This window comes from Poeciliopsis prolifica, unplaced genomic scaffold, assembly GCF_027474105.1.
Source record: "Poeciliopsis prolifica strain line A6 unplaced genomic scaffold, Auburn_PproV2 SCAFFOLD020, whole genome shotgun sequence".
Taxonomy (NCBI): Eukaryota; Metazoa; Chordata; class Actinopteri; order Cyprinodontiformes; family Poeciliidae; genus Poeciliopsis; species Poeciliopsis prolifica.
The window spans coordinates 3,666,354-3,689,865 of NW_026562395.1; the positions used below are offsets into that span (position 1 = coordinate 3,666,354).

General features: G+C 41.3%; 1 protein-coding gene across 2 annotated transcripts in view; it reads left to right on the forward strand.

The window, feature by feature from the left end:
* The window catches only part of LOC129368995 (kelch-like protein 29), a 250,869-nt gene that overhangs the window by 214,690 nt on the left and 12,667 nt on the right, over positions 1-23,512 (forward strand). For both annotated transcript variants that reach the window (XM_055044230.1, XM_055044229.1), the window contains exon 13: positions 20,086-20,279. In XM_055044230.1, the coding sequence (XP_054900205.1) occupies positions 20,086-20,279 (194 nt within the window). The remainder of the gene's footprint in view (positions 1-20,085; positions 20,280-23,512) is intronic.

The window sequence follows — 23,512 nt, forward strand, 5'->3', positions numbered from 1 at the left end:
GGGACGGCAGCTAGAAACAGAGTGCATGTCTGTGTTAGTGCGCATGTGTGTCCACGGGACAGTAGGAGAAATACACCGGGGAGTGGAGGCAGGTGTGTTTGAGGATGGTATTAAGGAAAAGGCAGAAAGACACTGCAGGTAATGAGTAGTGCGAGCCGCGTGTGCTCTTGCTACGCTGATAAACGATAGGCTGGCACTCCACACAATTTTCAGGCTTTACCAAGCCGTTTTTCTCCCCTCCCTTTCTCTTTCACCTTCCATTCCTTGCTCTTAAAAAAAAAAAAAGAGAGAGAAAAAAGCCAGTCACGTTGAGTATATGCTCACTGGATATATTTTCTTTCCTGAAAACCATCCTACCCCCCTCTTCTACATGGTCATGCTGCAGCACAATGCTGCTAGCTAATTATCAATGGTTAGGATGTGACAGATGCTGCGGAGATGCTTGGCAGTCGGTGCGCTGCAGAGCCCTGGCAACACTTTCCAATATCCAGACACTGCACACCCTCCTCAGCACCCAGGGACGGATCAGCTCTGGAGATACGGGGGTTAGTTTGTTATATATAGATTGGTCCCAGGAGGGTGTGCATGCGTGTGTGTGTGTGTGTGTGTGTGTGTGTGTGTGTGTGTGTGTGTGTGTGTGTGTGTGTGTGTGTGTGTGTGTGTGTGTGTGTGTGTGTGTGTGTGTGTGTTCAGCCAAGGTGAGAGCTCTTATGAAGGAAGGAAGGAAAAGTGCTGATAAGCTTTAGTTTTTAGCTTTAACTCTGCACAATGTACACACTACTTTTGCAAGAACTGTTGGTAGGTCACAACTACATACTGTAAATCTGATTTGGTTAGAATTTATGTGAAAGAGCAGCACAAGGTGGTGCATAATTTTGATTTCTATTGCATAAAGTCACATAATTGTTTACACCAGTGTGAACTCTACACCAAATAGGATTCATTTATCCTAGGTTAGGGGGAGAATTAATTAGAGATCCATATGATGACTCTGGAGGAGCTGCGGAGATTCACCAGTTAAAGCTGCACCAGGTAACGTTCATAAACATTGTTTTTTTTTTTTGCGTCTTTGTTAAAACTGTCACTTATACAGAATAGTATGAGATAAACTGTGGAAAAAAATCAAGCTGCCCTGCAGAAATACACAGCCTGGCCAAAAGCGACCAATCAGAGCCAGGCTTTCAGTCTTCCTCGTGTACATGCTGCTCACACCCTCCGCCTAGCTCTCTGCTATGCTATGCTAGTTCTCCACAACGGAGCCTACCATAAAAGCTAAGGCTAGTTAGCATTCCCCTGACAGTGGATAATTAAATTGTTTTTCTGAAACATTAAGTTGGTTTTTTGCCATTACCACATTAGGCAGCTCATACACAAGCTTGATTGATGGTGCTAAAATTTACCACCCGATTCCGATTGGTTGTCCGTGACCAAGCTCATGTTTTTCACAGATTATCTGTGTCATGTTATACTCATGACATAGTGAGTTTTAACAAATGTGCACAAAGCATGTTGCTGTAAAAGTTGCCGACTTTTACAACAACATGAAGGGAGAGTCGGTTGACAGGATGACTGTTAGTCTTGCGCTACACCATCCTGAATAATGGAGTGGCAAGAAGAAAGATGTTGCTGATTGAAGGCTAGAAATTGCCCCATTTGCGGTTTGCCTCAAGAGACATGTAGGCAACGCAGCAATCATGTGGAAGGAGATGCTCTGATCAGAGGAGTTTAAAAACGAAATGGCATAAATCCATGAACATTCGTGTATTGAAATGCTTCTGCCTTGGTCCAGATCTACAGTAAATTAATTGAAAACCTGTAGTTGTTCAGATGCTCTCTGTCCACTCTGACTGGTTTAATGCAAAAAGGTAATGGAGGATTTATTTTCTATTTCTAAATGTGAAAAGCTAATAGAGACATTTTTGCTCAACACACTCATTGCAAAAAAGAACAAAAATGTGAAAGTCGTGTGTCGTCTATCTTTCCCTTCATAATGTCACACTAATTTGTGTTGATCTGTTACATAAAACCCCAGTACAATGTGTTGGAAGTTGTAGCTGCAGCAGAAAACAGAAAATGTGTGTCTCTACCTCCCACTGCCGCCGCCCCCTGCTCTGTGTCATCGTTTTATTTCCTGATCATTCCAGCCAGCTGTGGGTGATGCAGCAGTTCTCAGTTTCTAAATGTCGTAATGAAAAGAAAAGAACACACTCCTCCTCTCATCTCAACACACACACACACACACACCCAGGCTCCCCATATGGCCCCACAGCGATGCCCTACTTGGCTGCTATCAACACAGAAGCTTGCTTTGGTAATGAAGTGAGGTCTCAGCCTTCCATCTCCCATCTAGGTTTGAAGAGTGAAGGAGCAGTAATTGGTGTACGACCTACACCACCGACAGCACTCATGTCCCCTGTCCTACGTGACATTCCCATCCAATTAAATCTGCGTCTTCACACACTCTCTAACAGACTGAAAAATATTCACACGCACGCACATGCACGCATCTTATCATTTCCCCCAAACTTCCTTCCTTGATAGTTTCTCAAGGTGTCTTTTTAGATTTACGCCTGTGTCGTACGGCACATCTGATGTTTTTTTTTCCTACATATACAGAACACGTCTGTCTGTCTGTCTGTCTGTCTGTCTGTCTGTCTGTCTGTCTGTCTGTCTGTCTGTCTGTCTGTCTGTCTGTCTGTCTGTCTGTCTGTCTGTCTGTCTGGGTGCGTGTGGCCAGATTGTGAGTAGGAGCACGGAGGAAGGAGTCTTGTTCTCCGAATGAGTTCATTTTCGGGGATTATGGGTAAATCTGTGGGGCCAGTGGACGGATTGCTCTCTGTTTCGCTAGGATTAGCTGAAGGTGACACTGAGGTGGCAGGTCCGTGCCCATCTGTGTTTCTACGTGCTCCCATAGTCTGATTTGTGCATCCATGCGTCGTGTGTAAAAGTATGTCTGTTATTAGGCCCGAAATGAGCTGTAATCCATCAGAGTTAATGAGCTGTGTGCGCGCTCGAGTGCGTATGTGTGTGTATAAGCTCCCTCCAACATCGATGGCAGTGGGGTGTGTTCTGCGTGCGTCTTCTGACTGACCTTGACTTCGGTCTGTCAGATCGAGCGCGCTCTCAGGCTGTTCACACAGAGACCGAGACTCCATCAGATCCCCAGATGTCATCACATACAGTCTGTCAGATGTGTGTACCATGAGCAAATAACAAGCACAACAGGGCTGCCCTTCAGGAGATTTCTGAGTTCATGGCGGAAGAAGAAATGCAGAGGTCAAACCGCGGGGTTCACCGTCTGCTCTGGGACTTCAGGTTTTCATCGCTAATTCATGAAAATCAATCATAAAGTAGCTTATTTAGCACATTCTGCTTCAAACTAGCTTTATTTTATACTTGTACTACATGTACAATATTCATTTCTCAATATATTTAGTTGTAAATTATTAAGCGACTAGAAAATACAACCTTAAGGTGAAACTTCTGCATTGCTTGTGTGTCAATATTATATTTTATTAAAGATGCTTGTTTGCATAACCGCTTATGGCTCAGAAGGCACATCTGTTTCAAATTTTGAATCTTTCCTTTGGTTCTCAGTACTAGTTGTTTACCATAATTTCTCTAATCTTGTTTTTTTCAAGTGTGTTTTTAAAAACCTTCTCATTTTGTAAAGTCCCTGCACTGTAGCCTTCTGACTTTGATGCCACTGTTTGCTTCTATTGTAACTGTACAGTGTCTGAAAACAAAGGGAACACAGACTTTTGTGTAAAATCGAACACTTCGGATTTAGATGTAACCTAAAAAAAAGCATGTAATGTTGTTTCGTTTGGCTGCTTTGCTGTAAATTGAGATAAAAATCAAGCCTCTTATTAAAGCTTCCACCTGCCAGCGGATGCGTCTTGATGACATCAGATCAGTCAAAAGGGAATTAATCAGAGTTCTTTAGATTATGTTTGGTTTTTTTTGTCTTGATTCGCTTGGTTGCAATCAAATTCCTTTCTCAGATAGAAAAATAATCACACAGGAATATATCTATAGACGTGACGTTACATCATCGCCACTTGTTTGAACTTCAGACAGTTTCAAATTACATTTCAAATGGTGGAAAACTTGTGAAACAATTGTCAGATGTTGCTATTAATTTAGTTTTTTTTTTTTTAATCTGAGTTTTGTGAAATTTTTTTCTGGAAATCTGTATTTCATCACCCAGCTGTGTTTTTATTCTCACTGTGTTCATATTTGAAAAATAAAAAGAGCCAAACTGGTGCACAGGTTCTGACGCAGCCTCTTACAGAAAGAGAAAATGCGCAGAATTTACCTGGCCTCTCGTCTCACGGTTAAGTGGAACAAGAGAATGATAAAAACATGAGTGACTGTAGTAAAGACAACAAATAATGTCATAAAACGTCCTCTCATAATGTCATAAAACGTCCTCTCAGCTTAAAAGGTTGTCTAAATAAAACGTATTCAGCTGCTTTTTAAAGCCTTTAATGCCGCCAAAACTGCATCAAAAATGAACTCTGAATACTTGAAAAGAGTGATAACCTGCAGATTTTCAGATGGCGTGTGAAAAACCTTCCAGCAACCTCCAGTTACATGACCTCGCAAAGTCAGGGTTTTTTATTTAGGAGACAAAGGCAATAGAAAGTGGAAAATGTCAGATAAAAATAAATTAAGGTTCTTGGCATGACCCAAAAATGGTGGTTATAGATGAAGGCCTTGAGTGCAACATTACCATAAAATAATTCATGCAGTTGATTTATTTTTTTTTCCAAATGATTTTGTGGGTCAAACCATTTTCATAAAGCTGGAGCTTGTCTATTGTGACAATTTGTATTCTAATCTTAGAATGTCAAGCCATTGGACATTCCGTCTTCTAGCTCGAAAAGCAGCAGGATTTGCCAATTGATTTAGTGAAATAATATTCATTTATGAATTTTATATAGCTGGCTGTCTTTACAGAGTTGAGATCTCCAGTGGTCACTAACTGAATATGTGACCAGACTGTAGCAGGAAATGGGAATAGATGAAGAGAGCCTGTGCAGTGACTGCAGAACCTGCTGCAAACTGTGGCACGATGTGTCCATGCAGTCAACCTTTGGTCTTTAACAGAGGTTATACTGTTTTAGATGTTACTGTGGATGTTATTGGATTTTCAGCTCAAGCTCTCGAGAAACCACCGACTCCCCAAGTTACGCTTTTGTGACATTTTAAGTTGATTTCCTCCCCTTATCTCCCTGTGAACTCTGAACTTCCAAGCTCCCAAACAGAAATGGAGCCGAATATGTACAAACGACAACACAAACACCCCACATCACCGCTCTTCCAATTGTAGCGGTTAGCAGCAAAGCGTGCTTTCATTTTGTCGTTTTTACATTTCAATTGGTTTTTGTCGGCCGTCTCAAGTACAGTGCTAGTTAATAGCTTCTCCACTGTGCTGGTGAGAATTTTATTTAATGTGACAGAATAAAATAGATCATATAAAAGCACCTCTTCATGTTTGGGATGGTGAACAGTGAAAAGCAGAAAATAACATCACACTCTGGCACACCACTCGGCTCCCGGTTGTAAAAACAACATATTTCCTTTTTTCGTGAGTGGTGTTCCACATCTTATTTGCTTATAACTTGCATCCACTTCTTTTGTAAATATGATAATTTAGGCTTCTGGTATAATGCCGATATTTTCAACATGCCCATGCTGAGCAGCTCTCATCTCGCCCACTCAAACTATTTCCACAGCTAAAGTTCAAGTGTTCTCTGGCATGTTTACGTTTTGTGAGTAAAAATTAGAGTTCAGAAACACAAATTTAGCAGATAATTTTTCTTTCATTAGGGTTAGGGTGTGTGTGTGTATAGCTTGTTGGATTTATTATTTTTTTAAAATGCAGTTAGCTGCTGTTCGCTGACTATTTTTCCTCTTAGCTTTTTAAAGCATGCATCTTTTCATGACACGTTCGAGGACAAATTGAGCTAAATAATGAAAGAGCTTCTTTAAGTTGAAGCTACTCGCATGAGGGTTTTTTTCCCAGACCTATTTTGACTTTAAGAACAATAAGTGCTAAATGCAATTCGCTCGCAGCTTTTATCAGCGTGTGTTGCTACAGAAACATTTTGGACTAATTCAATTTTTTTTTTTTTTTTTTTTTTTTTTAGATGTCCTTGATGGGGAAAAAAATTGCTAACTTGGTCTAATACTGTATGATCTCTACATAAAAGGAGCATCTGCACAAACTGTAACTTGAACTCGACTCTTTCTCTCTCTTTTGTAGTCAGAGTAGATCCAGATATTTCAGATAATTAGCCAGCTGGCAGTCAGCAGCAGCTACACATGGTAAAAACACTTGAATAGACAAGAAAGATAAATGACGTTCCGGCTGTCAACTAATGAGTTTTTGCTGTGAATGGTTGTTGTAAATGAATTGTTTGTATTAGATGTTGTATGAGACAGATTATATTTATTTTGGCTTTATTATGTTTTCATTGCATCATTAGTTGTCTTAAATCAAAATGTACATGTTGTTATTGATGTATTTATCCAAGAAAGAGTTTCTGAATTGATTTTCATTTTATTAGTTAAATCAATTCCAGAGTCAGGCAGACAGCCTGTAAAACAGGCTAATGTTAATAAATACTAGAATTTATTAATACTAGCATTAACAAAAGCAGAAATACTTCTCAACATGTGCAGAAATTATAGTTAGAGTAAAACAAAAATGTATTAGTAGTTCCGGGTTTGCCCATATTAAGGGATTATAAAATCGCCTGGACGGTACCAGTTCTAAAAGTTAATATAAATCCGATCTTAAGTCTACAAAAACAAATACAGGATTTCATGCTGTTGGTTTTTGTTTGCAAAACAAACAAAGCCAAACTTTTGAAAGCTGCACGATAAACTCTGAGGCTTCCCTATGATTCGATAACTTCAGGATGTTTCCAGTCATTTTCTGACTTCTCTTGGATGCGGAAATTCATCCCTTCTCTTTGATAAAGCAGCTTAAATGTGTGTGTATTTCTTCATTCACAGCTTATTTTAAAGGTCCCACCACAACACTTCAGTCAGGACAAGGTCTGGACTTTGACTGGGCATTTTCAGCACACCTCTTTTGAGCTTTTGTCGACAAAATGACTGCAAAACTATCCCAGTTCATCATCTCTGCTCCATCTTGCTTCACAGTTGGTGTGAAGGGTTCGAGCCGATGTACCGCTTTTGGACCAACCTTTTGAATACCTCTCTACTCTGTAAATTGGTCCATAAGTTGTATCAATTTTTTTTTGAGAGAGCGAGAAGAGCCTTTCTCTTGGCTCCTTCTCCAAACAAGCTGTACCTTTTGAGATTTCCGTTTCTGATAGGACTTTGTCATTTAAAATGCTGACTCGACCCTATAGATTCTCGAACGTAGCTTTTGAATTGTTGTCATTTTTTTTGAGCTTTTCAAGAACTGATCCAGTGGAGAAATTAGCGATGTCAAAATTACCAACTAACTTAAATGTTTTCTGTTTTAAATAGAAAACATTGCATCCACTTTTTTTGTAAATATGAGCATTTAGGCTTCTGGTATAATGCTGATACTGCAGTGGTGAACTTTGTAGTTCACCACTGCAGAGTGGTAAACTTCAACAATGTATTGATGATACCCTGTAAACCCTTTTAGATAGTTGGGGCTGTACATTTACTGGAGTCTTTCCACGTTGGCATTTTGTGTTCGCCAAACTGAACATCTGAATTTCATAGATCTACGTCACACTCGCGGCTCCTCAACGCATAACTCCAGTTGTGCGAATCCTCATTCAAAACTAAACTAAAAACTACAAAGTAACAACAACACTTCAAGCGATTTGGACTTTGGACTTTGAGCTCGTTTGCTAGCTTATGCTAGATTAGTTGTGTTCGCATTGTTACAATTTCCCTGATGTTTCCTTCGACAAACCCAATGGCGAATGAACATTAAAGCTGCAGCTGCCAGTTTGAGCGTTCTGTAGGAGTCGCCTCCGATCCCATGAACATGTTAGTGAAGCCTAATTTGCGAGCAACTGTCAAATCAATGCGTTTTGTTCTCAGGTTGCTGCTGAATGTGCAAAACAATTCGACGTGTTAAACTCAAAAGTAAGCTGTTGGATCGGCTTCCCGGTTCTTGATGAGGCTTCAGGCTTGTCAGCAAAAAAAAAAAAAAAAAGGACGCGCTCCCAATACCAAACATTTACATTTCTGAGCAGCGCCGAGACGCCGCTCCACGAGGTGGGACTGCGCAGATTTCACCATCAGACATTGATTAGCAACCTGAGGAGAGAGAGAGAGAGAACGCAGGTACAAACAGCTGTCAGGCCCGAAGAAAACCAACACGGGGAACAGAGGTGCATGCAAACGAGTTCAAATTAACTGTCACAAAGCCGCCAGTTTGATTTTCATCTCTGGCAAATTTGCGGAGCCGTCGTTTGCGAACTAGAGCGTGGCAAAAAAAAAAAGGTGGGCTCGCGCAATTTACCCCGTATCATTTGAGGACATTTGTACGAACGAGAGAGAGAAAGAGAGGAAAAAAAACTTAACATGTAGTGTAAATTGTCAAATTGTGTGTTAAATGAAATGCGGTAATGTCTCAAACTGCATCTTTGTACCATTTAGGTAATGCTGATGAATTACCAACAGGAAGCAAATGTTCTCGGGCGTCTGCAACGTTCTCCAGGGATTGTCAACGTCTGCCGACGTCTCCAAGGAAGAGCTTCCAAAATGAGCAAGTCGCTGGTGTTTTGAAGAAATGTGCAGCATGTGTGAATGTCGGCGCCCAACAGAGAGGAGGGCGACACAGAAGGTGTGGGCGCCGGCCTCACAGTTTCTGCGATGTGCTCTGACACACAGATGGCAGCTGACACAACACAGATCGACTCTCACTCTGTCCTCACACACCCACACACTCCTCTCCTCCTTCCCAAAATGGATGTTCTGTCTCGTGTCCGCTGTTGATAGACACGTCGATAGATCGGCGCTCTCCGTCTTTCTTCCCGTCCTTTATCACATTTGTTGCACGCATCAGAGAGATGCTGCCCACGGGAGTAGATGGACATCACAGATTAGGGATTTAAAGAGGAAAAACATCCACAAAGTAGCACATGTTGCACAGAAGACAAGTCCTGTGATTGTTTGCCAATTGTCCATAAAAAGTTCAGCACATGATTTCTACTTAAACCACCTTTAAGTCCTGCTTTCGATCTCCTCCCCCCACCCTACATACTAATGAACATTCTGGGCAAATCTGAAAAACTGTTAATGCAAGCAAATGACGCCAATATATGTGTGCAAATTGTTTTGAACGCCCTCCAGGCTGGAGCTGATTCACACAGTAGCCGTGGTTTCCTGCAGCCAAATCACAAGCTCTCAGTTCATTACTTCTGACAGGACACAGAGGGCTACGAGGGATTGATGCGCTCGCATACAAACGCTGCTCCCTCTCTTCTCCTGCCTCCTCCGGTGGCGTTACGGAAACCAAGTTAACCGCGTCTGAACATGGCAACGCATACAGATGATCAGCAGGTATTTAGGCCAACAACGAGGATGTTGACGTTGGGACAGTCTGCAGGCGAAACGTCCCAAACGCGTCTGTAATTTATTCGCTGCTGGTCCATCTTTCATTGTTGCAATTGCGATAAATCTATAGGCTGATGAAATGCATTTATTAGCGAGGACAAATGACTTGCTATCAATGAGCTTGTTTTCGGCCCTGGAGAAACTGTTGTCATTGCTGTAATGAACGTCAAACTGCAGTAGATTGACGTTCGTTATTCAATCAGTTCAATAACTTGGCAAAATCAATCCGATGATTGATTTTCTTTTCCATAGTCCTTGTTCCAGGATTTAAAGTCGACATAAAATTGAACCTCTGATATAGTACAGTCATAAATACACTTGTCTACTTTCCACTAATTAGCTAAAACAAATAACGTGGAGTTCAGTAAATGGACAAAATTCAATCAAAAGCTTTAACGATGTGTTGATATAGATGTGCGAATGTTTGTTCAACAAGATTTTTAGAGTTTTTGCTTTCCACACCAAACAGATTTTCTTGTTTCTGGCCCGAGTTGTTTACGTCACGTTAAAGGGAAAGCATCGATGGTTTATCGTTCACATTGCTAAAGCTGGACTTTTAAGAGTGGTGCAAAGACTTTCAAACCCTTTATAGATTAGTTACACACAGTCATGTATTTCAAGAGTTTTTATTCATTTTGATGATTGTAGGTTATAAACACACCATTTATTACAATGAAATAAACTTCTAATATAACTCACTGTATTAAATTGACATATAAAATAAAGTTGTTGTTTTTTTTTAATTATAGATGATGTCAATATTTTAATGTATTAGATGTCAGCATTTCTCTGAAACATCTGTTCGTAGGTTTGTGTACACTATAGAAACATCTGACAGAGACCTAACACTGAGGCAGTAAAGTATGTAAAAAATAAAAAAAAAACTTTTTTTTTAATCAGTCTGTAAACTTCAAAGTAGAAACTGCTGTAACTGCTAAGAAATCACTTGAATGAAAAATCTAGATGCTACTTAAAAAAATAAACTCCTTCAGGATGTCAGATCTACAAACTTATGACAACAGATTTAGTGAAAATCAGTCGGCGGATGTGTGTGTGGTGTGGGTGTGTGTGGGGGGGGGGTGTGGGTGTGTGTGTGTGTGTGTGTGTGTGTGTGTGTGTGTGTGTGTGTGTGTGTGTGTGTGTGGGGGGGGTTAACGCGAGTCTGTAACCGAAGGGCATGAGTCGGCGCTCGGTAGAACCCAGAACAACATCAGCTGCTCTCTGCAGTGCCTTAAAATAACAAAAATAACAACAACAACGAACCACACACAGTGTTCTTAAAGGTTACGCTGCTGTGGGATCCGTCTGGTCCGGCTGCAGCCGACAGTTTAAATTGTTGAAGGTTTTGTCAGAGCATGCTTCCTGTTTGTTTTAGTGTGTCATTCCAGACTGCTTGTAGCTGCAGTGCAGAGCTCTGGCTTTTAATGGATCCTTTTTCTTTTTTTTTTTTTCTTGGTCGGTCCTGAGGTTTATAGAACCCTTGTGCTCTTTTCCTCTCCTCATTCTGCTTATTTATTTTTTTTCTCCTCTCACTACAAATGAGGGGGGAGTTTGTGTCTCCGGGGAAATTATACATGTCACTATCTCAGTGATAGGCAGCCCATCTATTGTAAATGATCACACGTGTGATGAGGAGGGAGAGGCGCACTTCGCCATCTTCACCGCGCTCTTCAGTTAACCGTAGTGGCTCTGACGCCACGGCTGCTTCCCTCCTGATTAGATTGCGTCTCGTTTGTGTGTTTCGGAGGCGGCTGGTTTACGGCGTCTGTGCGGATAAAGTGGGAGCGCGACCAGTCGGCGTCAGGAGGCGGAAGCTGACCATCAGATAGCCGCAATGATTTCATGCTGCGCGAGACCAAAGCCCCGCAGTAACATGTAGTTATGGATGCCTGGCATGTGTTCTGCTGCTGTACGTCACATTTACTCGGAGCTACTTAACTCCGAGGCCGCCCCGCAATCAGGGGAAAATATAGGAGCTGCTAACGCGGCCTCTTTGATGTCGAGCAAATCTAGATGCAGAACAACTGACACCTTGCTGCATCTATTAATTCCTCTGATCTGTGACTCAGATGTTTATTTTCCAGTTAATGTAACAAAGCGAGGACCCGAGGGGCATTTCCTGCTCGTACGCCGCGTTTTCCATGCCTCTCCCACGGCCATGCCGTGTTCACCTTTTCTAAGGAGAAAACTGAGACGAATACAAACGCATCAATATATTAATGCATCTTTTTGTTTTTTTGGCTTCCTGTCGCCGTCGTTTAGGATCTCTCTCAAAACACTGCGGTGACATTTGGAAATGAGAAATTGCTTAGATATGGAGGATATGATTTATAGACAAAAAAAGCTTTAGTAGTTTGCCATCTTTACTTTGGCTGAATGTGAAACTTTGATGACCTTTAATTTCAGGAAACGCTTTGTATTGGTGCTGCTTTTGAAAGTTGCAGGGAAAGACATAGACTTTGTATTTTAGTTCTGCAAATGGATGCTCTGCTTCTTTTTTTATCTAAATGATGTTTCAAAAACAATCTTTGGTATGAATATGTGTAATGATAAACATGCATGATCTCTTTAACTAATCCCATTTGCAAACATCTGACCTTGGAGTTGCAACCACCGAACGCACCTTGCTTTGACATGAGCGTCCTACTCTGCGGTTTATTTTTAGACCAATCCACTGATGCATTATTGCTCCTATAAATACCCACAAGGACATTTGAATGTTTAGAAATCTGTCGCCAAAAATAGTCCCCCATCGCCGCCGTCCTCTGTGTTCTTTTGTATTTATTTTTTGGGGGGTTTTCGTTTCTTAAAAGCTACAGTTTCCATCTGCGTTCCTAAACTGTTCATTTTGTCTTGAGAGAGTTTTTTCCGTATCTGTTTTCTTTTTTTGGAAGGGTTCCCGTCCCTTTGTGAGAGCTGGCGGGCTTTGGGCTGGTTGTCACAGATAGAACGAGGAAGTTCAAAAGAGAGAGTCGCCGTATGTTTTGTTGTTCAGCTTTTAGCCCTGGTGTGTGTTTTTGCCGATTCGATTCCATTCCAGCTGAAGCCGTACGGAGATGCTGCATTGATGTTTTAGAAGATAAAGAGGAAAATTTTGGTATCATCCCACAGAAGTGCTTTTGAGGCACAAATTAAATTACATTTTATTAAGAACTTCTGATTCTTTCAAGTCTATTGCGCCTCTGTTATACATTACTATTCTTATAAACTTGACAAATGACTAAAAAAAAGTGAAGCATCTGACATAAGCAAAAGTTTTTAAACCAAGTGGAGGAATGATGAACTGGAAGAAAATGTTGAGGTTTGCAGGAATTTGTGACATTCTCAGCTGTTTGGGTCAGCGCCGTGACTTGATCCGTTGCAGGACCTCCAGTCGTTGCTTCTCAGCCATTCTCTTGTCGATTTGTTGATGTGCTTGGAACCGTTGTCCTGAAAGCAGCGAGCTTCAGCTGTCGGGTCCAGAAACATCACAGCTCCCTCTCAATACTTTAACACTCTGCGGTTCGCAGTGGATGCAGCGACCAGCAGAAGCCGAAGTCCTTTGGCTGCGAAATGAACCGAACCCGATTGCTGGTCTGGAGTTTTGCTTCGATTTGCCCAACTGCACCGTTCTCTGCAGACAGACATCTCTACATCGGTTTGTTCGGAATAAACGTCCAACATTTCAGTCATCCTGACACGGTATTTTAAAAGGTTTTCAGAAGCCCGATGCAAGGACAAAATGTCAGTAGCTTTTTCTCTCTTTTTTTTTTGCTGTTCGTGGAGTTTAACATTTAATATGTGGACAGCCTGACCTGCAGTTCTTAACATTTCTCAGAGCCTTGCAAAGTCTGACCCTGCACTGAACTTGATGTGGCGTCGACCCATACAACTGTCTTTCAGTTCAGTTTATTTTGTAAAGAAAGTTTGTATCTGCTAATCAAAGCACACCATGTGCTTCAATTGTAACCTAGAGAGGCAGCAAATGCCTCTCCAGGAATATTGCTGAGGTCTTTCGCTCTGAGTCGTGTTGGTGCTCATCAGAAATCTTCCGACCTGCAAACTGTTAATGCATCTCCTTCAACAGGTGTGACCACATAGCTGCTGCTTAATCTCATAATTCCTAAGCAAGCGATTGTGGATTAAATGGGTTTTTGAACATTTAGGACTGTGTATAACTACAATGTCTTGCTGAAGCATTCATGCACTGGACTTTTTCACTTTTTGTCACATTGTAAACTCCTAGTTTTCACATAACAAACTGAAAGTTGAGCGTATTTGCGAAGTGGAAGAAAATGGAAACGTGGCTTTCAAAAGCGCTCAGCTCTGACCCACCATCTGTTTTTGATCTAATTCACTCAAAGCACATTTTAAAACAGGACTTCTCGTGGTTTTCTTTTAGCGGTAGCTTTCTTCTTGCCGCTGTTTCCTAAAATGTAAATTTGTGGAAGCCAACACAAATTTACTGATAGATTCTTAGATCTCAACTGTGGGTCTCTGCAGCTCCTCCAGACTTGCATCAGGCCTCATGGCTCTTTTTTTCTCTTCTCCTCTGGTCTGTCAGCATAGATAGATGTCTTGCTCGGTTTTGGTTGTTCCATATTCTTTCTATTTTTACATGATGGATCAAATAGAGATCAGAGAGACGGTCAAACCTTGGGATATTGCTTCATAACCCGGGCAAGCTGTGACTTTCTTCCACGACTTTATTTTTAACCTGCGGCGTTCTATAAACGTCTTTACTCGTGTTTTCTAACAAACCACATGGAACCGTTATCATGAACAGGGTTCCTACCCACTTTTGAAAAGGAGTCCTCTTAATTGTTTTTCAGGTCTGAATAAGCGGTTTTCACATTGATTTATATTCATTGTTGACATGGTTTATCTTTTGATTTTGAAAATCACACATTGATTTGACGTCAATACTTTTGTTTTTTTGCACACTGAATGTACAAGTTTTATTATTTTCAAAACCTTTAAGTTCAAGTATAATTATGTTCTACTCAAATGCTCCATTTAAAAAAATAGTTTTAAAATATGGAGGGAAAGATCTTGAAATTAGACTCTGGGAATTTTGTCATCAAAGCTTAGAAACTCTGTATGCAGAGATTAAATGAACATGTGACTTTATTTACACCCATTTGTATACGTATTGGTTACAGAGGCACATTTTCAGATTTTCATTTACTAGAAAAGATTAAAAAAAGTGCATACTCTTTTTCTTCCACTTCAAAATGATGCCCTTTGTGCTGTTTGCAAATAAGTTACTGTAAAGTACATTTAAGTCTGTGTTTTTGTAATGCGACTAATTTAAAAAAAATGTTCCACAGACGCAAACATTCGAGTCATTTTATTCTTTTATCATGACTGTAATACACCCCGAGGCGAAATGCTTTATCAGTCCACCACTCTCTAATAAATATGGTCTGCTAATGAAAATGCAGTTCAGGTAATTTGCTGCTAACCTTTAATTTAGCACCTGCTATTTGGTCTGAGTAATCTCCTAATGGTCTGCAGACTGACATATTAAGCGTGGATATAGGTCTTCATTAGCATTGCTCAGAGCAGAGCAGGCAGGTGGAGATGTGGCAAAGCCATCTAATGTCAACATAAATGAACATGACAGCTGTGATGGCATCTTTTTCCACAGCAACTGTCCAATTTCACCTGCACCTATCAAGCCTCGCAGCTCTTTGCCCAGTCCGCTCACGAGCCAACAAAAGCCTGAAAGATGTTAGCTGGCGCGCCAACAGCGGCCGCACCGCATGGGTCGCCTTCCACCTGCGTGATTCTGAATTATGATTTTGATTTGTCAACATGCTGGTTGTGGTTCATGCTGCAAGCAGCAACAATGTCTTTTTTCTTCTATTTTCTTTTTTTCTTTTTTACCCAGAAAACACATTCCGAGCCAAATCTGCTCAAGAGTCTGACATCTTCCTTTTATCCACAATCCCTTCCTGTCAGTCTTTGTGTTTGTCAGGCGTCATAAAAAGCGCCCAATCCCGCGCTGTTTGCTATGTTGTAATGCCGCAGCTGCATTTTTAAAGATGATTGTCCCTGCGTGATGAAACGAGCCCTGTCAGGAGCTACTCGACGATTACGGGGCTTCAAGCAGCGATCGGTCTTTGTGTACAAACACTTTTTAAGAAACGCAATCGATGCGGCACAACACGATGATGGATAAACTCCTACAGTGTCCCGGCGATGACGGGGGAGGAGGGAGGAAAGGTTTCCGTCTACCTTCAGAGGAAGACGGGCGGGGAAGGCGAAAGCGCGGCTTTGTTTTTGCAATCTTTGCCCTCCTCCTCTGTCTCCCCCTGCCTCCGAGATATAATCAAACCTTATTCATTTCTTTTAGCGTCAGCCTCGATGACACGGCTCATATTAAATGCTCAATGGTGAATCACTTGTGTAATGAATTCAATCAGACCGGCGACCTCAGAGGCAGTGGGAGACATCGAGTTTCTCCTGACCTGCAAGTGTTTCTCCTCATCAGGACTCGGGTTCCTTTAGACAGAATCAAAGGACGGCCACGCTCATTTTAATGGCCTTTTAAAGTCCATTTTCTATGATATGCTTCTAAGGAGTGGAGACGTTGTTCTGCATTCAAACAGTACTGTCTGAACATGTTGCAATCTCACTGGTAAATCAGCAGGCTTTATTATTATTACTACTATTATTATTATTATTATTATTATTTGTGGACTGAAATCTGAGCAAAGCACTTGTATCTGAATCAAATTACTCAAATAAAACCATGCTTTGTATCAATTTCTTTTTTTTTTCATCTAAAGATCCATCTTGAGGGACCTCAAGAATTTTAATGCTAGAAGTTTTGCCCTTAAAAGGCAAAAAACTCTTAACATGCTACAAATCTAATCCTGCGCCTTTGCCTAATTGAACACATGCAGATCTGGGAGTATGCAAATGAAAGCAGTGTGCAGCTCTGCAGCTCGCCTGGCTGCAGCTGCTTGCCCTTAACTCCGTTCAAACATTCAGTCACGCCATCACACGGCTAAAAATGTGTTGCTAATGAAGATGAAGCTTGTTAACGATCTCAGCTGCCCCCATCCCTCCACAGCCCCGCGTGATTTGACACCACGCTTTTAGGACTGATTCTGGACTTTAAAGGTGCCTCTGCTGAAGGATTCGCCGCTTGTATCTTCCGTCTTATGGAAGTGGGTTATTTATATAGCTGGGTTTGTAACAGAGTTGACTGTTTAAACTGTGAAATATATCCGCATTTGAATATTTCATAGGCTTTTTCCTCTGTAGACTCCCAAGGCAGAATTTGTTTACTACTACCATCTTTCTGGGCTTTAATTGGATGTTTCCAAAATTTTTTTTTTTTCTCTCTCTCCTGGTAAGTAGTTATAAGCAGTCAGTACCTGCAGTAGATAACTCTCTTTGTATATGTTTTTAGTGTAAATCCAGGTAAGTTGGTCCCAGAGGCTAAAGCTATCAGCAGAGAGAAATCCAAGACCAAAGCGGACTTTCATCGTCTTCAAACAACTCCAGTCTGAAACTCTTCGTATAGTTTTTTTTTTTGTAAACACTATGTTAAGAGCTTAAAATAGTCATCACATTCTGCGGCTATTTTCGCAGGAAGCGTTGATTATGCACACAGTTAATGAATGTAGGAGGTGATGTGCCACCGATAATCATCCCTCATGAAACACAAACTGAGCACAGAAACACGGTGAATGTGTCTGAGGACAAATCTCCGTCTCAAATAGAAGTGGGAAAATGTAAATGGCAAAAACATCAAAGGCAGTGATTTACCGATTGATGTTTGCAGCTTCTATAGAATTTGCCAGTACTAATTTTAAACAAATCTATTTTCTTTTTCTGAAATATAAGAAGACAAACAGTTTTGTAAATCTGAAAAGTAATTCATCATTTTTCCAAGGGCACAGTTGTATAGTTGTATGGTTATCTAGTTGTCACTAAACTTGTATTAGATTGTCACTGAAAGCTTAAATAGATGAATTAGAGTAACTCGTCTATTTATCCAGTCCACAAATCATAGGATAAATAGATGATTTGTGGATAGCCTATCATCCTTTCCATAATTAGTGGATCCTTGGCCATTTGTGAATTACTTTTATAGATTTGTGTATTATCAGATTTCACATGTTTTATGGAAAATTTGCAGCGCATAACATATCTGAAATAAACTCCATCTTGGGAAGCAGAATTGCATAGATGCTAATTGACATGCTATCGGCTTGCGTTTGCAAGGCAGCTGTTAATTTTCTTTGCCGCTGATTGGCCAACGCCGCCAAGAGCAGAGGTAAGAGACTGTAGATGTTATTGTCTGTAGTAGTGCCAAGGCTGTTTCCACTGTGCATATGAATGTATGTGAAGGTATGTTTCATTTTTCAACAATTTAAACAAGTAGTTATAAAACAAAAAATTAGGGGAGATCTGAAGAAAGATCAGAAGAAAATTCATCAACATGTAAAAAATATATAGCAATCTTGAAATCAAAGTCAAAGCTTTCCATTTGACCCACAGCAGCGTTAACATAACAGCCCTGATCATGTACTATTAAAAGCTAACTTTGTGTCTTTCTGATGTGGCGGTAACACACACCAGTACAATTTAAATATCCACCATTTAACTTATTTTTGCACCATTTACACTTTTATATTGAGCTGCCCAACATAACAATTGTGTACAATAATAGTTTCACACATGAAGATCCTCCAGCCTGAATTTTCCTTGTAAACATTCAGTTTAAATGTTGATAAGACATCACTGGTGTAAAAATTGCTCTCATATTTTCTGAGGATGAAGTTGTTTTGAGATGGTAAAAGGCCTCTTTGGTGTCAGCTCCTGTTGAACTGGCTGTTATCTTCAGCCTCTGGGACCAACTAATCTGGATCGGTCCAAAATGAAGAGAACTTCCCACTGCATGCGAGATATTAACTATTTATACCAGAACCTCACTTCAAAACCTTCAAACTGCCCCATTAAAGTGTGGAAATGAGTCAGGTTTTTGCCCCCCCGCCCCTCTCTCTGTCTGGTTGTTTGCGGCAGCAGCCATCCTGGACTCTTGTCTGTCCTGTAATCAGAATCACTCAGCAGCGTCTGACCCTTAAATTTACAAAGCTCTCCCGATGTTAGTCTGAGGGGTAATTACATCTGCTGGAGACCGAGACACGTGTTTGTTACTCTGTCTCGGCAGAGCTCGGTTCCTCCATCTCAGACTGGTTTGCGTGTGTGGGTGTGTGTGTCCATGTTTAAACAGTGCTAATTGCTACTTCAGAGTGTTTTGAGTCCACCTCTCAGAGCGGCTCCTGTGTCGCCACCTTCTTCGACTGACAGTCGATTTTTAAGCCCATCCTCTCTGCAGCAGCTGCCGACGACATTATCAGAACCCCAAGGAGAATATTCCCAAAGGGTAATTCGCACATCTCCTCTTGCACTTTATCTAAAAGCCTTCTTTCTAGAAGGTGGGGTGTGTGTGTGCGTGTAGGGGTGTGTGTGTGTGTAGGGGGGGGATCAGGTAGTGCTCCTGGGTGTCATTTAAATTCAGCCAGACTTAAAATGCCACAGGGGCTGCAGCAATAAATACTGTTACACGAGCACATAAAAGAAAAATAAAAGACACCTGTGGCCTAATGAAGGTTGTTGATCCCAGTGGAAAAATCTGATTAAAAAATGCTTTTAAGAAGAAAGTCAGCCCCTCTCCCCCCCCCCCATCCAGCATCCCTGAAGTGTTTTAAGTGTGAGTTGTGCTGGCCGCAGGATGCTGGCAGCTGATTTTCAGACTGCTTTTAATTATCTTTTTTTTCTTTTTTTTTTTTTTTTTTTTGTATGTGTGTGTTTGACAATAAAAACCCAGACTTGATTAGGAAGGGTTGCTTTAGCCAGAATTGGATGTATGTTTTAATCACAGGTCCCAAATCTGTTTGCGGCTCCGTAATGAGGCCTCCTCCAACTGGAGAGCTGTCGTTGCGGCTGCTTTGATCAGTGGCCCGTGGATGCAGGATTACGGCGCGTTCATGGAACCTCGAGACAAACGGCGCTCATGTCTGAATGCTAACCCATGTAGCTTGCGCTCGGTAGACTCCAAGTGTGACAAATATGAGATGGAATAAAACCAACGACATGTGAAAAGGGCGAAATCCAGAGAGCTTTGGAGTGACGGGTCAGGCCCTGTCATCCTACGTGTTGGTCTCTGCCAGAGGACTCGGTGGTAAAACGTCCAAAACTCGGCGCTGACACTCAGCCCAACTCTACAGACTAATGGCTGGTAGCTCCCGACGTGCGTTGTTTTGCGTAATTGCTTTAATTGCTGTCATTGTATGTAATGGTTGGGCTTTTTCATCTTCCCTGGTGGTGTAACCATCTCGCTAATTACATCTGTCAGCTCTGCAGCCAAAAATGAGGGTTTCACAGCAGTGGGAACTTTAAAACCAGAAGCTTTCTGTAAACTGCGTCTTTGTTCTCCCATCATGCACCTTTGTCAGATTCGGATAAATGAAAAGACTCAGTGAGTTATCATCCTCTTTGCAGGTACGACACCATCACCAACACGTGGGAAACTGTTTCTCCTCTCCCTAAGCCGGTCCATTCGGCGGCTGCCACTGTGTGTGGAGGAAAGATCTACGTTTTTGGGGGTGTGAACGAGGCTGGGCGCTCGGCGGGTGTCCTCCAGTCCTACATCCCACAGACCAACGCCTGGAGCTTCATTGAATCACCCATGATAGGTAAGAAAAGCCTTTCTAGTTTGATAGGATTCATTTTCTCCTACTGGGACAGAGCTTTTAAAAGTACCCTGCAGTTATTATAGATATAAGTAAAAAATGACTTAAAAGTTGCAGGGGTATTTACAATGATGGTCCTGGCTATAAAGGTCAGAGGTGTGTGTAGATATCTACTGGTAACAGGAATCACCTGATCTTTAACCAACTGGCACCAGGTTGGGTTTAGAAAAGTGGCATCATCTTTGAAGCTCTGAAAAGACCTTATCATGTTTACATGATCATGCTAACAACTCCATCAGTTTCAAAGTGAACTGTCCGTGACATTCAAAGCATGTCTACATTTAATTCAGGCTGCAGATTTATACTCGGCGCTTTGAGACCCAAAGTGTTGTGTCGGCAGCGACCTAAAAAAAAAAAAAAGAAAACTGTTTCGGCAAACTTTTTTTTGTTGTTGTTTTATTTAGCGATCATCGAAAACAGTCGTCAGATCGTCGGCGCTTCACTAAATGGAAGCGTGGACGTGCGCAAAGGGGCACGTTTTGCGCCTGTGCGCGCCTTTCCTCGTTCACGTCTTCCTTTCACGTCAGACTGCAACACAGACTCACTGGCCCTCAATTACGGCCGTCTAGCAACAGCGTTCCCCCGACTTCCTCCACTCCAACACGTCCCGTTCAGTATCATGTACTTGACTCGCGCAGCCGGCGCCATAAACCCATCACGGCTGAGCCAAGGCAACTCGGAGTATGTACGTTCCATATGACTGGCAGATTGAATCATGCGCTTGCTTTGTGCAGGGCTCTCAATGTGGCTCCATATTAATGAAGCTGTCCTCCTTATGCCCAAGTGAAGTGATGTGTGAATGCCCCGAGGCCTTGTGTTGGTTTAATTCTTCATATTAAAGCTTCCTTCGGCGTAAATGTTAACCAACTGCAATTGGAAACTTCCAGGTCTGCTTATGAACCTTTCCATCTCTCGTTCTTTTTTTTTATTTTATTTTTTTCCCTTATCATCGTAATCCTGGTCTGTGTTTTCCATCATTTCCCCTCTGTCCACATTATTGCTCTGGCTATTTAATGAAAAGACCATTGCGAAATGATAGGTGAGTCCGACCACGGCTCCTGACACGTTATTGGCCAAAGCGGCAACAGCATTGCAGCCCGAGCCTCCAGGGACCTTTAAAGGATGCAGAGCCACAAGAAATACTCTAATCTAGCTGCCATAACTCCAAGGCAGCTGGAAAAACAGAGTACGCCTCGGTGTGACTCTCAGGTCTGCCCAGATGTCTTCCCAAAGCGAAGATCTCACCCCGCGTTTTCCACCGTGCAAACAACTCACTGCATTCTTAAAAGACGCTGCGCATAATAAGGTGATTGTTACAGATTCAAACAAATCCTGAGAAACTTTTTTTTTTCTTTCTCTCCCTCTCGTCTTTTCCTTTGTGTTCGACACAACAAGAAGATTAATGTGGGGTTTATGGGGCGTTATGTGCTTTAATGTGTTACCTAAGATGAATACATAGGCAGGCGGCAAAGGATTAAGCCAAAAATGGCCGTAAATCTAATGGCAGAGGGAGTAAATCGTATCTTTTCTTCGAGAAACAAAAGCATCAACCAGTCAATAGTGAGACTCTGAAATGCTAAGTGGCAGCTCATTTGCCATTGGCCAGAGGCAGTTCATTATGTCGTCTGGTAGCCACGTCCCTGCTAACAGTTTATAAATACAGCGCCATTTCGAGATGACCATATTGACTAGTGATTTGAATTTAGCTGAAGTACCTTAAAGACAAACTAACGAAGGCTTACAGATGAATTGAAAGGCTTCCCTGTTGCTCCTGCCTTGTGTGAGTGAAACAGGAAGGAAGAGCATATTTTGCAGATTACCTGACTGCAAAATATGCTTCACGGTCTCAGTGGGACAGAATGTTTTGTTGATCTATCATCTCCACAAACCCAAACGATGAATTTTTTTCAAAAATCTAGAAACTTATGGCAGTCTGTGCTAACACACACTCAGCTGTGCGGGAACTTTTCGGGAGTAAAGACTTCAGGGAGCATCGAGTCGTCTGTGTGCAGGTAGCAGGAAAGACCAGGTGGACAAGCAGCTTCAAATCAAAATCTTTCTTAGTTACAGTTTTTTTCCCTGATCGTTCAAAAAACCCAACTACAATCAAAATACCAGTTTTAGTAGATTGGCATCAGGTGACAAATAAACCGCAATGTAACACCTAAATGCATGATTGATTTGTTGCAATGAAATAAATATTTATGAAAATCATTTCTATGATTATTAATTATATAAATAAATATATGATATGATTAATAATTAATTGGGAATTTGACTAACATCTAAATTTATTAATTAATTACTAGAAGGATTAGCTTTCGGTGTTCAAGTGCTACTTCAAATGATTTAGTCTCTGTTGGCTTCTCAAAGATCCTAGTATCTGATTTTTTTTTAAGCAGCAAACCTAGTCAGCTCATTTTCGGTTTATCTTTGGTGCCAAACTCAATTATAGAACGGGTGAAAACCTAAACGTGAACCACGTTTTGTGAATGACTATTTAAAGCCCTGATTAATCAGAAAATGTGCTTTTTGTGGCACACTTTCAGTTAATTATGTTTTTTCCATGCTGTCTCCACATGACAACTAAATGAATTGTGCAACAGCTCTGGTTTATTATTTTTCCACTTCAAAGTCAGGAAGATGCGGCACAACGTTTCAACGTTGGTGGTTGAGAAAGTTTCTCTGTTGAGATTTTGTGTGCACCGTTGGGCCCAATGTATTTTCTGTGTGGTTTTTCCATTTTAATTACAGAATGAAACATTTAAATAACCATTGAATGAGTTTTTAAAAAAGCATTTTGTTATTGAACTGTGGCAGTGTTGACCTTCCATAGAGGGAGCATGTAGTTTGAAAAGACGACGATCGAAGCTTTAATCTTACAGAGCTGCCTCCCATCAGTTTTCAGACGAAGGCCGAAACACGTGGTCAGACTGACCATGGCTTGGTTGTGAATTCAGCCATATTGAATTCCCAATGAATAAGTTTCAGTCGCCCTGGAATATCTCCTGTAACATTCCCAATAACAGAATATCTCCTGTACTCTCTGCTCAGTTCAGCTGAGCAGGAGAGAACGAAGAGCTGTAAACCAGCTGACAGAGATCAGATTGTAAATATTAAAGACGCCTTCTGCTATAATTTATCAACCGGTTTGGGGGTATTTTTACATTCGCCTG